Raw genomic sequence first — 13,225 nt, 5'->3', positions numbered from 1 at the left:
GTCCATAATTTCAGAATTCAAGAACACGAGTAAAATGAACAACAATGCCGTAACCCGCAGCCGTCACCACAAAACTAATGGAACAATCAGTCGGTTCTATATTCTTCGTCAGGAGGAAAGTTGTATTAATATTATTCAGCTTAAGCTTAACACAATCAATTAATTGCGTCAGATTTCAGACCTGATCTTAAATCATAAAACTTTCAAGAAGGCTGAGAAAATGTAATAATCTAATAACAGTTTTAGGGTTTAATTTGTTATGTGTAGATTATGAACATATTGGAACAACAAAACCATTCAATCTGGTTACAACTTTGTGCCGGTGTAGGAATAACTATTCACTAAACGTTATGTCTATATTTATACTGTTATATAAACATTATTATATATTTTTATTCATACGCATTTTATATTTATACATACACACTGTGCCCGCTATAATATATATATATATATATATATATATATATATATATATATATATATATATATATATATATATATATATATATATATACAAAGGGAAGGGAGTACCACCTCTGGCTGGAAGAAGGGGGACCCTTAGCCTCGAAGGGAACCACACATAACGCATTAGAGGGAATGTTTGTTTATATATATATATATATATATATATATATATATATATATATATATATATATATATATATATATATATATATATATATATATAACACACACACACACACACACACACACACACACACACACACACACACACACACACAGACGTACACACTCTTGGTTAAGTACAGGAAGTTACAACAATATTCACTACTGTAATCTCTGAAGGAATACAAATTGCCAACAGAAACGCAGCAGGTGTTTGAGAATAAGATTTATGCAAGTTAAAACTTAGAGGACAAATACAGCCTTGAAGGTGGGAATGACGAAGGATGAAAAACTTTGAAATTTGTGTTCGATTCGTATATTATAATTTCCGTTGTCGGTAAGAGGAAGCCTGTTTGGCTTATTGAGGTCCCCCGTTAAGCCAACTACTGACTTCCCCTGGATGCAATCCACAACAGTTGCCTAACTTCCGGATACTTATTATGCTGCTAAGTGAACAGAGGCATCAGGCGAAAGAAAACACGCCTGACGGTTTCTGTCCTGCCCAAGGATGGGACTCGGGTCCCTCGATTGTGAGCTAATGACGTAGACCACTGTGCTCGCATAATACACACGCTAGATATACAGTAACGGTTGATTGGTGATTTAAGAATAAGACGCGATATTTCCCAGTTCGTAGGCGACTGTCTAGTGTTTGGTAAGCTTTTGTTATTAGCACATTTAGGTACATGTGCATTTGTGCAGCTACCCTAGGCTATATGAAGGGGAGTACAGTGTGTGTCAAAAAAACTAGCTACGTGATGATAAAATCCCCGCCACACAGGATGGTTAGTCATAGAGAGGCATGTGATGAGTAGTCTGCACTGGCAGACTCTGAGGTGCATTATGAGGATATCATCATCAACACAAGAAGCTGCCCAATAATGATTCCTTCGAAAATTGTGACGTGAAAACCTGTACGTGGTATCGAGAATAATTCTTAGCGTAACTAACCCAGCATAAAGTTGCATATAAGATGTGATCCAGAAAATCTAACATCAATTGCATCAGGTTAATGAAAAATGATTTATTCAATTGTGTATAGGTGAAGAATGAAGTGATGTTGTGCGTGACAGCAACTAACAATGCTCTCAGAACTCCTTCCTGGCTAAAATAACCCACAAACTTGAAAAATAATTTTAACATTTGAATTATATATGAATTTTCCATTGTCGGATACGTAAGTACCTTGACGATGACACCATGTTTGGACATTTCAAATAGCCTTATGACTTTAGTCAGTCTAAACATTCGTAATTCTCATTTCTTCTTACACAACAAGCAACTATGTTCGTTATTTACGGCCGAGTTCAAACAATCCTATTCATCACTCCTCTCTTGGCTCCCTCGGACGGAGATGCCGACATATACGATGATGAGAATGAAGAGAAGGATGGGAATGATGACCCGGCAGAAGTAATTTATCTTGCGGCTTCGTTCTGGTGTCTGGTACATCGTTTTCTTCTTGGAGAAGGGAACTACAATGTTATCACTCTCGTGTATCTTTAGGTAATTGATCACGACCAGCAAAATGACTATAGAGAAGTTGACGAGGATGCACGCCACAAACCATATGTCGAGGAGCTTGAGGTAGGAAGTCTTGGGTGTTGTGGTAGTGATCTGAGTGAAGAGTGTGGCCAGGACCAGCAGGGCGGTCAGCGACACCATGATGCGGTCGTTGAAGTCGTCCAACTCGAAGTAAAATGTCGAGTAACAGATAAGAACCATTAGGAAAGTCGGAACGAAAGTGCTGCTTACATAGAACCCAGACAGGTTATCTATACGAAAAATTACCTCCTGGCCGCTGTGGTTGTTCCAGGTTGATTGCATCATTTCGACAGACCTCATTTCGTATTCTCTTAAGTTCCTGGCGCCACGATATTCGACCACGGTCTCTCGAGAGCTCAGAGCCACCAGGTCTTTGGTGAAGTACTGCATCCTTATCATGAACACGCAGAGCTGACTATCAAAGGGGTAGTGCTCAAGCTTCATCAGGCACGACACCTTCACCCAGTACGTCTGCGTCAGCTTCAGAGAGTTCAGCTCCCCGGGATACACCTCGTCTGGTGGGGTCAAACAAAACGACAATTATTCTATGCTATTTCTAGCTGGTAGCGTAGCTAATTGTGTCATCTTGTGTGTAGCTAGAGTCTACTAGTCTAATTATCACAACGCTTATTTACATCCGGTCGCCGCCTCTAGTGGCCTAGTTTAGGACAGGAAGTCTGGCAAGTGTGACGGGTCTTTCACGTGTTGTCAGTTATCTACATGTTGATATTACTGTGTAAGTCCTTGATACGACGACTACTGCGGGAACACTTACGCATCTACCTTAGTCTGTAGAACAATGTCCCGACTGATATACACTACATGGTGGCAAGCTTGAGACTTGACCCTTATGTTTGTCACGATAGATACAGTAATTTAGTATTCGAGGTTTATGTTATAAAACATAGGCATCTTAAGCGTCTATAAGCCCCGCCATTGCTTTATTTGAAGTGCTGATCTATGTTAAATAATGGAACAAAAGTCCTCACTCGTTATCGTGACATTCTCTGAAGCTAATGTTTCTGCAGGCGACACTACCTGCTTAAACACAATTTTCAAGTTGGAGTTGTGAATGGATTAGGTATAAATTAAATTATTAATTTCTTGTCTTAGTATTTAAAGGTGCCTTTGATTATTCCAAGAGTTCGGCTGACCTTTTATCATACCTGTTCTTGCTTGCTGAGCTATTATATACGCGTATGAACCATCACATCAAGGTCCTTCCCCTCTTTCTGTAAGTTGCAGGATACAATTATTTTATCAGACATTTGTTGACCAAACCATATACTAGAAAGTGAAGAGACGGCGACGTTTCGACTTGATAATGATCCAGGACGGACCGAAACGTCGTCGTCTTTTCACTTTCTAGTGTGTGGTCTGGTGAACATTTTTCAGCCACGTTATTGTGACTCCTCGTCTGCTTATTAAGACATTTATCTATAGTGAAAGTCTTTGCCATCCATCTGGCTATTTGTTGAGTGCGTGTGAGGGAAGGGGAGGAGGGGGGGGTTAATCTTATATGTATATTTAACGATATATTGTGAACATATTTTGATGGCATAGTTTCAGATATTCTCATCAATGTTGTATTTATAGTGCCAACAGGGTTGGTCCCAAGATAGGCTCCTTGAGGCATTAACTCAGAAAGTAGTTCCATTAAGATTTCATTCCTATAAGAACGACTGATTTCTCCTTCACGAATATTGTTTTATCCATTCCAGTATTTTGCCATTAATTCCTCATAAATACAATCATATGCCAGCAGGCTGGGGCAATAAACCGAAATGGCCCCAGCCTGCTGGCATATGATTGTATTTTATGAACCTCGTCTTTCATATGGCAGTTGGTCGAATACTTTAGGAAGTTCATGTGTGGTATATAACCTGGAAATTATTGTCTGTGAATTTCTTACCAATTTCAAGAAATTTTGAAGGATTAGGCTCAACAGTAATTAAACTCTTAGCTTGTCACTAATAAAGAAATTAAGATTGTTTTGCTTTGGATTGGATGGTGTGATATAGGCATATATTAATCACTAAAGTCTGGAGGCAATACAGTGCTAAATTTTAACGTTTTTTTTATATGATTAAATATTTTGACAAAGTATTAAATAAATGAAATCATTTAGCTCATTTAGAAATTGAAACCCGCATTATACTTCTGAATCATTACCTAGTATAGCAACCCATGTTTACCTTGCAAGCTTCCCTTCGTGTGGGCTGTCTTCTCGTCTCGCTAACACTGGCAAACACTGTATACACTGTATGAAGTTTACACGTATGGAAGAGTGTTCGTAGAGCATCAATCACAGGCATCCTGGTGTATTCTCAAGCAGCTTAATAGTACACAAAATTCGGACTATTCGTAACCTTTGCATGGATGATTGTTATTTGTATACTAAGTATCTACTGACTAGTTCCTTTATGTCTATCGGGGAACTGAACGATTTACATTATTTTATTACTATTTATTGCGCGCGTAATATATGGAAACTAACATGTATTTAACTGTGCTCATTTTTCTAGTTCTACAACTGATTACACGATTCTTCAGTCAAAATTCTAACTCGAGTACATTAATTAATGTTCACGTATGCAAAAGGTGAGATTCGACAATATTATTTGGGTGGAATACACATTCTCTCCCTTGAAATGCCATAACTCACCCCTAGCAGACGAACAGGACTTTCCTTCAACCCTGAGATAATGCTTTTGTAGGCGTTGACTAGCATTGACCTCTTAATCCAAGTTCCACCCTATCACACTGACCTTCTCTGACCCTAGTGATGTCGTCAGGCTCCGCTCCGGACTCCATGACGACTACGAAGGTCTCCCACTGAAGTCTGGTCTCCGCCTCAGTCCACGTGACATCCTGGAACAGCAGTTCCGGTCTCCAGATGTTCTCCTCGTCGTAGATGACGTTGAGAGTCTCCGCCAAGTTGAGAGACTCCATTTTAAGCCTCGGGTCACGCCACATGAGCTCAATGCTCAGGTCAAGGGTCAGCTTCATATTGGCCGTGTCGATGGGCTGCAGGGACAAGATGGTCAACTTCATGTGGATACGGGCCGGCTCGGTACCTTTTCTTGCCGGAGGAACCTGTTGAGGCAGGAGCAAGGGTTGTGTTGACATGATGCAGATCCGTGGCGTCGACCCGGTGGACACAATATCCAAGAGTCCCTGGGCTATACCCCACCTTCCCTGATGTAGTCCCCTGAGCTATACTCCTCAACCTTCCCTGATGTAGTCTAGTGGGCTACCCACCTCCTTGATGTAGTCCCCGGGGACAACAACAGCGTTGCAGAGCCTCTCATCACTCTGGTCCGGGCAGTTGACCTCCAGGTCACATCGCTGCATCTTGGTGATGCAAGTACCATCGTTGCAAGTGTACTGGTCGGCCCGGCAGGCGGTCAGAAGCAGGTCCTGGTACGGAGTGGGGCACAGGTCACCTGCGGAGTACACCACAGTTGCCCGAGAGAACAATGTATCTGTGTGCCAGCTCTGGGTTGCACACCAATAAAGATTTTCATAGCAATATGGATGGTAGGCAAAAACAAAGTTAAGACAGGTTCGATTTAAAAGAAATAGTACTTCCGTTACCCAAGCCACCATCCCCCACTGAAGCTGTACTGCCCCACACAGAGAGAGAGAGAGACTGAGCTAGAGAACACTGTTGCGCATGCATCAGGAGAAGGTATGCGCATGCATCAGGTGTGCGCACGCAACCGGTGATGCGCGCATGCATCTGCAGGAGATACGTGCACACAACATGTGCTTCACGAGAGGAAGCACAGCAGGAGACAACTGAAGTATATGTTAAGCCATATCGTAGGTTGTGGATGAGTGTGTGTCCAGCATTATCCTCTCTAGCGCCTCAATTCTTAAGATCTTTTTCATATTTGGTAAAATACATCTTCTCGAGACTGTCTAGACTAGAGTATGCAGCATGCGAGCCACTACAGTGGAAGCAGTGAAGACTACCACGACAGATAGTTATGATGGCAGACTAAACAAGACATAGAGTTCCCTGTTTCCCCACTTACTTTTCTCTGACACAATTGGGTGACAAGAACAACTTTCTGTAATGACAGCAACTGTGAGGACTGGGAATGCATGGCTTTTCTGAAACCTAAACCAATTTACCTTTTAAGAACCTGCAGGTTGAGGCAGTCTGAACTTGTAAGGAATGACTGTTGGGATTCTTTTCCTGTCATATGCGTCACGAGTCAATCAACGCTCACAACCTGCAAACTATCTAATTCTTTTTCTAAATGTCTCGTCTAAGTACCGCATCAGTTTGCATGAGAGCCACGCGTCAACTTGAGACAAATGTGGCAGGTTTATTGGAAGAGACGAGCCAAGAGGACAACATCTACCACTTATACAACAAGAACAACCAAGAGTAGAACTAGAACTAAAAACAACAACCTATAGATCTTCTACCCTCACTAGATTGGAACTACCACCACTAAAGTAGAACAACACCTAATAGATAAACCATAAGAAAAAATAAGAAAATCTAAATTTGAATAACGAGAAGAGGAAGTGGATCATTACCTGTAATATTCCACTTGTGGAGGCCAAGCGGGTACTGCATTCTGTTCATCATCTCCATGGTTCCAGACACCTGGTGGTGCATCTGGTCCCTCAGCACCCAGGTGGTGTTGTCCCAGTATATCTGCGTGTGACCGGTGCCGTCGAAGAGCGGCTTGTCGTTGAGCATGCCGTTAATGGTATAGAGACGGTCGAGCACAGTATCGTCACAGAGCCCACGGAGCCTGAGAGCGGTGACCCTGGTGAAACTACAGACAGTGCAAGTCTTGAGAGAGCACGGGTACACCACCCACTTGCCTTCCTCCAAAGAGTCCATGAAGACGCAGCGGAAGGAGGCCACCGGTGCGGTGTAGCCCTGCCGGAAAGTTCGTGTACTTGAGGGTTGCGTTAGTCTCTAGGTTTATATAGTGTTCAGAGCCATTCTCATTACTGACGCCTACCCCTAGCCACAGGTACACTCCCCAGCCCTTAGTGCACTTCTCAGAACGGGTTCTGGTCTCCGCTACGACTTCTTTGTTCTCAGTCTCACTCTCCGGGACTGTGATGTTTCCCTTCAGCATGTGGCACAACACCCGAGACTCTTCCAGGGTTCGGTGCTCGGGGAACATAGCATGAACTTTGGGAGCTTTTCCACAGATATTAGTTTTCGTAAAATAAACGAATTCAACATCTCCCGAAGCTTTCCAGTCTGTTGTTATCGAGGAGAAGGAAACAACGGCCGTATCGATTGCCTTCATGTTGCATGAGACGAACTCCCGCATATGTTTTTCCCCCAGATATTCTGGATATATCACCAGCGTAGCAATATAAGCTTCCAGGGTCTGTTCCAGGCTGAAGCCATCTCCATGAAGATCCTGTTCCTGACCGAGGAGGAGTATTCCACCACCCCGCATTATCATTTCCTTGGCCGAGATGGTGATAATCTTTCCAGAGAAGAGTTGCGAGTCCAGGACTAGCGTGTAACGCCAGGCCTGGAGGTCCATGGCGATGCACATATGGACCCAGACGTGAAGGACGGAGAAGGTGATGAGGCCCCGGTGCTCCACGCGGCCGTTGCCGTTACAGCACACCACCACCACAGCCTCAGAGTCCCAGTTGACATCTGCAACGACAATATACTCAAGCGTCATCTGGTACCTGCAGGTGACGAGAGTTCACGCTGTATACACTATACTCTACTCTAATGTTTAACAGCACGACTTGTTTTGGTACGGGTGTACATTCCTTTAACAAGAGCCTTGGCAGGGAAACTAAAGTGGCGACTTATAAACGTATTAGGCATTAATAGAATATAAGTAAACTGTTCTGAAGCAAGGTATCTTCTAGCTAGTTTTCAAGCACTTTAATTTTTGGTTTCAATTAATAGTGAATGATATTGCTATTTGAATGAAAAGGATAACAAAGTCTTCCTTTGTTATGTCACTCTCTTTATAATACTTTGAATATAAAACTCACTCCACGCCCCAGCAGTCGTCCACCGCTTCATAAAACCAGGTGTACAATACTCATCGTCAGATGGCAAAAAATAAAATAAAAATAAAACACTCATTCCATCTTGCTAGGGAGGGAATGAACCTGCTAGCATGCACCCTTGTCTACCATATCTCGGTGTTGTTCATAATGTGAATATGATTGCTACATGTTTGGGGTTTCTGTTCATGTGCTACTTCATCACTTCCGCCAAGCAGCTTCCCTCATTTGTCTGTCAGTTTGTGCAGTACAGCACACATATGCTTGCAGTATTACCTGTAGTGTGTTTCGAGAGTTGTTATACTCTCCAGCTCGGCCTGGAGCAAAGACGGGAATTATTTCCTAAATATTCCGTGTATATTTCCATTCATGTCTCTTTTTTTTTAATTTGTATATTAATTTATTTGAAGACCTCAATAATCATCTTTTCATAAACAGTCGAGTCTCTCAACCTTTTATTCTTTTGTTACTTGGATCCTCATGACGCGCCTCGTTTACAGCTTCTTACACAGATTCAGGTACAACCACATAACTTTAGACATTGATCTGATTTCTATAATTTATTTTAATGTCATCCCCCAAGGCAGCGAATATATGTTTTTTGGTTTAAATAGGCAATTGATCAACTCCATACAGACACTATGAATTTTTATTGTAGGTACCACACACACACACACACACACACACACACACACACACACACACACACACACACACACACACACACACACACACACACACACACACACACACACACACACACACACACACACACACACACACCCACACACACACACACACACACACACACACTACTTCTGCAACCTTTCCCACTACCACTCACAGCATGGGTATAAGATGCGTCATAAATGAACTACACCAAGATGAAACAAAGGGTTGCCACTCAACAGTGCCAAATGTAGATCTTCCAACACCTTAATTGACCCATCTCACTCTCTTTCCCCTTCCCCTTAATCAGTACTCACATACTAGCAGCTCGTCGGGAAATTCCGGGACGGAGTAACTGAGGAGAGGCATAAGTATGGAGCGGGAGTGGAGGAGGCGCAGGTGGAAGCACACGGTGAGGGTGGAGAGTGTTGGAACTGGCTTTACCCAGCGCACGAAGGAGTCGGTGCTGGGGACGCCCTGGGACTGCAGGTACACGGCCGGGTACAGACCCTCTGCCCCCGTATCTCTTCCCTCTGGAGGATGTTGTTAACCTAACTTTAGCAGGGGGCCAGATTTACGAAGCAGTTACGCAAGTACTTACGAACGCGTACATCTTTACTCAATCTTTGGTTATATTTATTAAACAGTTTACACGCATGAAAACTTCCCAATCAACTGTTGTTTTGGCTATAAACAGCCTCCTGGGGCTTCGGATCTCATTAACTGTTTAATAATTGTAAACCAAGCCGCCAAAGATTGAGAAAAGATGCACAGGTTCGTAAGTGCTGGTGTAACTGCCTCGTGAATCTGGCCCCTCAGTTCTCGTGACGCGGCATGAAGCATAGTTCAAAGATTTAACTTCACAACCACTTGCTGTGTACTTTATCGTTTTATTATTAATAAAAATAGAGAAAATCAAAGTTCTCAACAATTATTTAAGAAATCGTTAATAAAGATTAAAACCTTGACCTGTATCACAGTAGCTAAATAAAAATTTATCAACTCTCACAGTGGGCACAGAACACGCTCGTTAGGGGGACCAAGTAATAAATTGCTCAGAACTACTGTAGTTAGCTAATTAGTTAGCTAACTGCTGTAGTTGGTTAATTACCGTAGTTAGCTAAAACATCTTAATGCCACGGCTGAAGGTTTATCATCTAAGCTTATGGCCAGGTTCTACCAATTATACTAATTAAAATTTAGAAGATAATCTGAGATTTAATAAAATAAACTGATGCAATGAGGTCTACAGTTAATGTTGAAGGTTGGTAATCATCATTCTACATTTGCCCCTAAATGGTTCTGTAACCCACTAATTGGGCGATTTTCCTGCTTATCTGAACGAATAAAACTAATCATAGGGAAGGGTGCTAATCATAGCCTTCCCGGCTTGGTGCCTTCTTTCATAATTACTCATTAATCATGGGAGGCTGGTGATAAATTACGGATTATGTCACAATCATATACACTACTAAATGACTAAATTTTCTTGGCATACTGCAAAATTTCAAATCCGAAAACACATGTATTCGGTTTTGCATTATATATTATCCTTCCGCAGTACCTGGATGGACGTCCTCGTGTCAGTCCTGAAGCACCATTGTTGTTGTTACAGATTCAGCTACTCGGAACAAGTTCCAAGTAGCACGTGCTATGGTGAGCCCGTAATGGACTTACCTGGCACAGTAGCGGTGCTGTGTCCGGGGGTGAAGCACCAGTCTGGTATGTGGTTACGAAGGCAATGGTATAGAATCTAAATATTTACCACCTCTCCTTAACTATTGTCCTACAATATAAATGCTGATATTCATATCAGTATATTTGTATTTACAAAGTACTTCAACAACGCCATTGGTCGCTAGAGAACCTACCGGGCTGAGCGCGCGTGTCCCAGGGGAGGATGAGCGCCAGCATGAGATTTGCTGGGAGTACCAAGGCCATGGTCCACCTCTTTTGTCGCGCCCTGGTGTCTGCGCGGGAAGACCTGGTGCCTGCTGGGGAGGGCCTGGTGTCTGCAGGGAAAGGCCTGGTGCCTCCAGGAGGGGAAGACCGCCCTGGTCTTATTAGGTGCCTCTGGAACTCTCACCAGCACCTCCTGTAGGTCTGCTGATCTCTGTCTCAGAGATCCCTGTGGTCCCGTACCTGTTTATCCTCACTTGACCATCTGTCTCAACGTTACTCCTCTTGGTTTTGTCACTGCCATTTCTATTTAGTTTCTGTGTTCTTTAAATTTTTTGGCTTTAAACGTTTATTGCTACGCCGAATAAGTGTTACACCTCATTTTTTTTACCTTTGTTAACTTTTAAAGTTAACATCGGTTACCAAAGGTAAGTCATCGAAAGGTAATCCTAATGGTTTCTGATTTTACAGTTGTATTTCCAGATCTCCAAGGCTCCTTCAGGCCTGTCTCAGACCTCGCAGCGTCTCCTGCAGCATGTGAGTGTTCCTCAACACTCTGTCTGGCGGTCTGGGAACATGGAGTGGTCCCCAGGTGGAGGCAGCCAGTGACTGACCCGTCCACCGCCTCCACAGCTCAATATGCCTGCTCCGGAGTGAGTGAGCCAGCTAATAGCATCAATCAGGCCATGAGTAATGACGTACCAAGGACAGTTATGTGTAGGGGCTATGTCCAAGGCACTGGACAGGTCATTGGTTTTATGCAGATTACTACAAGGGAAATAAATTAAAAGTTAATACGTACCCACTTTCACCAGCAGAGGAAATGATAAAACGGTTTCAATACCAAAAAATCTGTCACTACCCTAAACGGTAAGCCAGTTCATTAGATGATCCCTGTTGCAGAGCAGGATAGAGAAATAAACTTTTTTATAATGGATGAAGCTCTATAAATTTAATAGAGGTGCATTGTCTGTTAGCTAATTGGGAGATCTGTTCACAAACTCTTTGCACCATTGCTGGTACAAATAGGTTGTGGAATCACTAACATGGCTCGTCACTGGGCATAGTCCCCACAGGCGGAAGATTGTACACGTTTTCCTGCAGATAGGTCACAACAGCATACTCGGCCACCTCCTTATAAAAGGAATTATCCACCACCTTCATCTGATGATTATGGAGTGTGCGAGAGGGCTGCCCTTGCTGGTCGAGCCCACCAGCCTGCTAGGGCTGTAGTACACGAGCCTCGAAATCACACTGGAGACTAATGGTACTTCTGTCTTCCTGACGTGGAATGTTTTCATTTATTGAGACTGCGAAATGAAATTTTAACTTTTTACATATATTAAATCGTTTTATAAAAGTCATTTTATTAAGATTCATTATAAATTGTATTTTATTAGTTTATCGCGTTCTATCTTTATCTAGGTTCAGTGATTAAGTCGTTATAATTTCAAGTATTTTATAACTATTCCACGACTTCTATTGCAGGGTGTAAATAGTCCTTTAACGGATGCCTGGGCTTTTGTATAGCGAATGCGTTAAAGTCTCGAGGCAATTTGTTTAAGTTACGGGCCCCACTGAAGTTGAGAGAGGCGTGTCGAATCGCATAGCAGGAGACGCTCTCCATCACTGTATTTTCCTTGCTCTAACTAAAGTTTACCAGCTGCCGTCGTCTTATACACCTGAGAAGTTCACACGAGAGCACCATTTATCACAAAATGACACAGCCAGAACAACAAAGACAACGTCGATAACCAACACAAACACACACGTGAGACAGAGTGACTGCCAGCCATTTACAACACACTTTGATGCTTCAGGGTCAGTGGCTTCCATGTAGCAAGAACTTCTTCTTGTGCTCAAGCCTCGTTGTTTGGTGGTTAGCTTAAGGCCTAACAACCGCGGGAGGGTTAGTGAGGCCTAACCTAACCTAACCTTCACATTGCCAGCATATTAATCCTTCTACCTTTACAAATAAATAAACCAAACTACACTGAATATATATAATTTGACGACGTTTAAGTCCCCTCAGCCTCTACCTTTACCAATATATTTGTGTATATAAATGACTCGTACAGTTATCTCTCAGTTAGTTGTTGTATTTACACTATTTTTCATAACAAGAGGAAGTCATATGCAAAGAGATAAAGGATACCAAGATAAGGGATATGTTATCTTGATCAACATGAACGCTTCCGTGACCATAGGCGCCCCCCCCCACGCTGGAAGACGCGTCGTAAGTCACGCTATCTCATGCTCTCTTGCTCACAAATACTTTCAATAAGATAACTAAAGAAATTTGAAGGAAGTAAAGGCGATAAAATAGAGATTACCAGCGTAGGGGAAAACCCGGAGAACACTGGAGGCGAAGCCCGAGTGTATCAACACCTCTGTCAAGTCTCCTCCTATGCATTAAGGTAAGTGTGTCCGTTATACATTAAGGTAAGAGTGTCTATTATAC

The 13,225-nt window shown here is 42.6% G+C and overlaps 1 protein-coding gene across 1 annotated transcript; it reads right to left on the bottom strand.

Moving 5' to 3' along the window:
* Positions 1-1,430: 1,430 nt before the first annotated feature.
* On the bottom strand, positions 1,431-12,957 carry LOC123766232 (uncharacterized). The gene is given in 7 exon segments (XM_045755245.2): positions 1,431-2,690; positions 4,944-5,271; positions 5,437-5,621; positions 6,730-7,090; positions 7,092-7,828; positions 9,183-9,398; positions 10,737-12,957. Coding segments are annotated over 7 exon segments (2,640 nt in total). The 5' UTR covers positions 10,807-12,957; the 3' UTR covers positions 1,431-1,947.
* Between the last annotated feature and the right edge of the window lie 268 nt (positions 12,958-13,225).

This window comes from Procambarus clarkii, chromosome 9, assembly GCF_040958095.1.
Source record: "Procambarus clarkii isolate CNS0578487 chromosome 9, FALCON_Pclarkii_2.0, whole genome shotgun sequence".
Classification (NCBI taxonomy): Eukaryota; Metazoa; Arthropoda; class Malacostraca; order Decapoda; family Cambaridae; genus Procambarus; species Procambarus clarkii.
The sequence above is the reverse complement of the archived record's forward strand: the minus strand, read 5'-3'. Positions and strand labels throughout refer to the sequence as shown.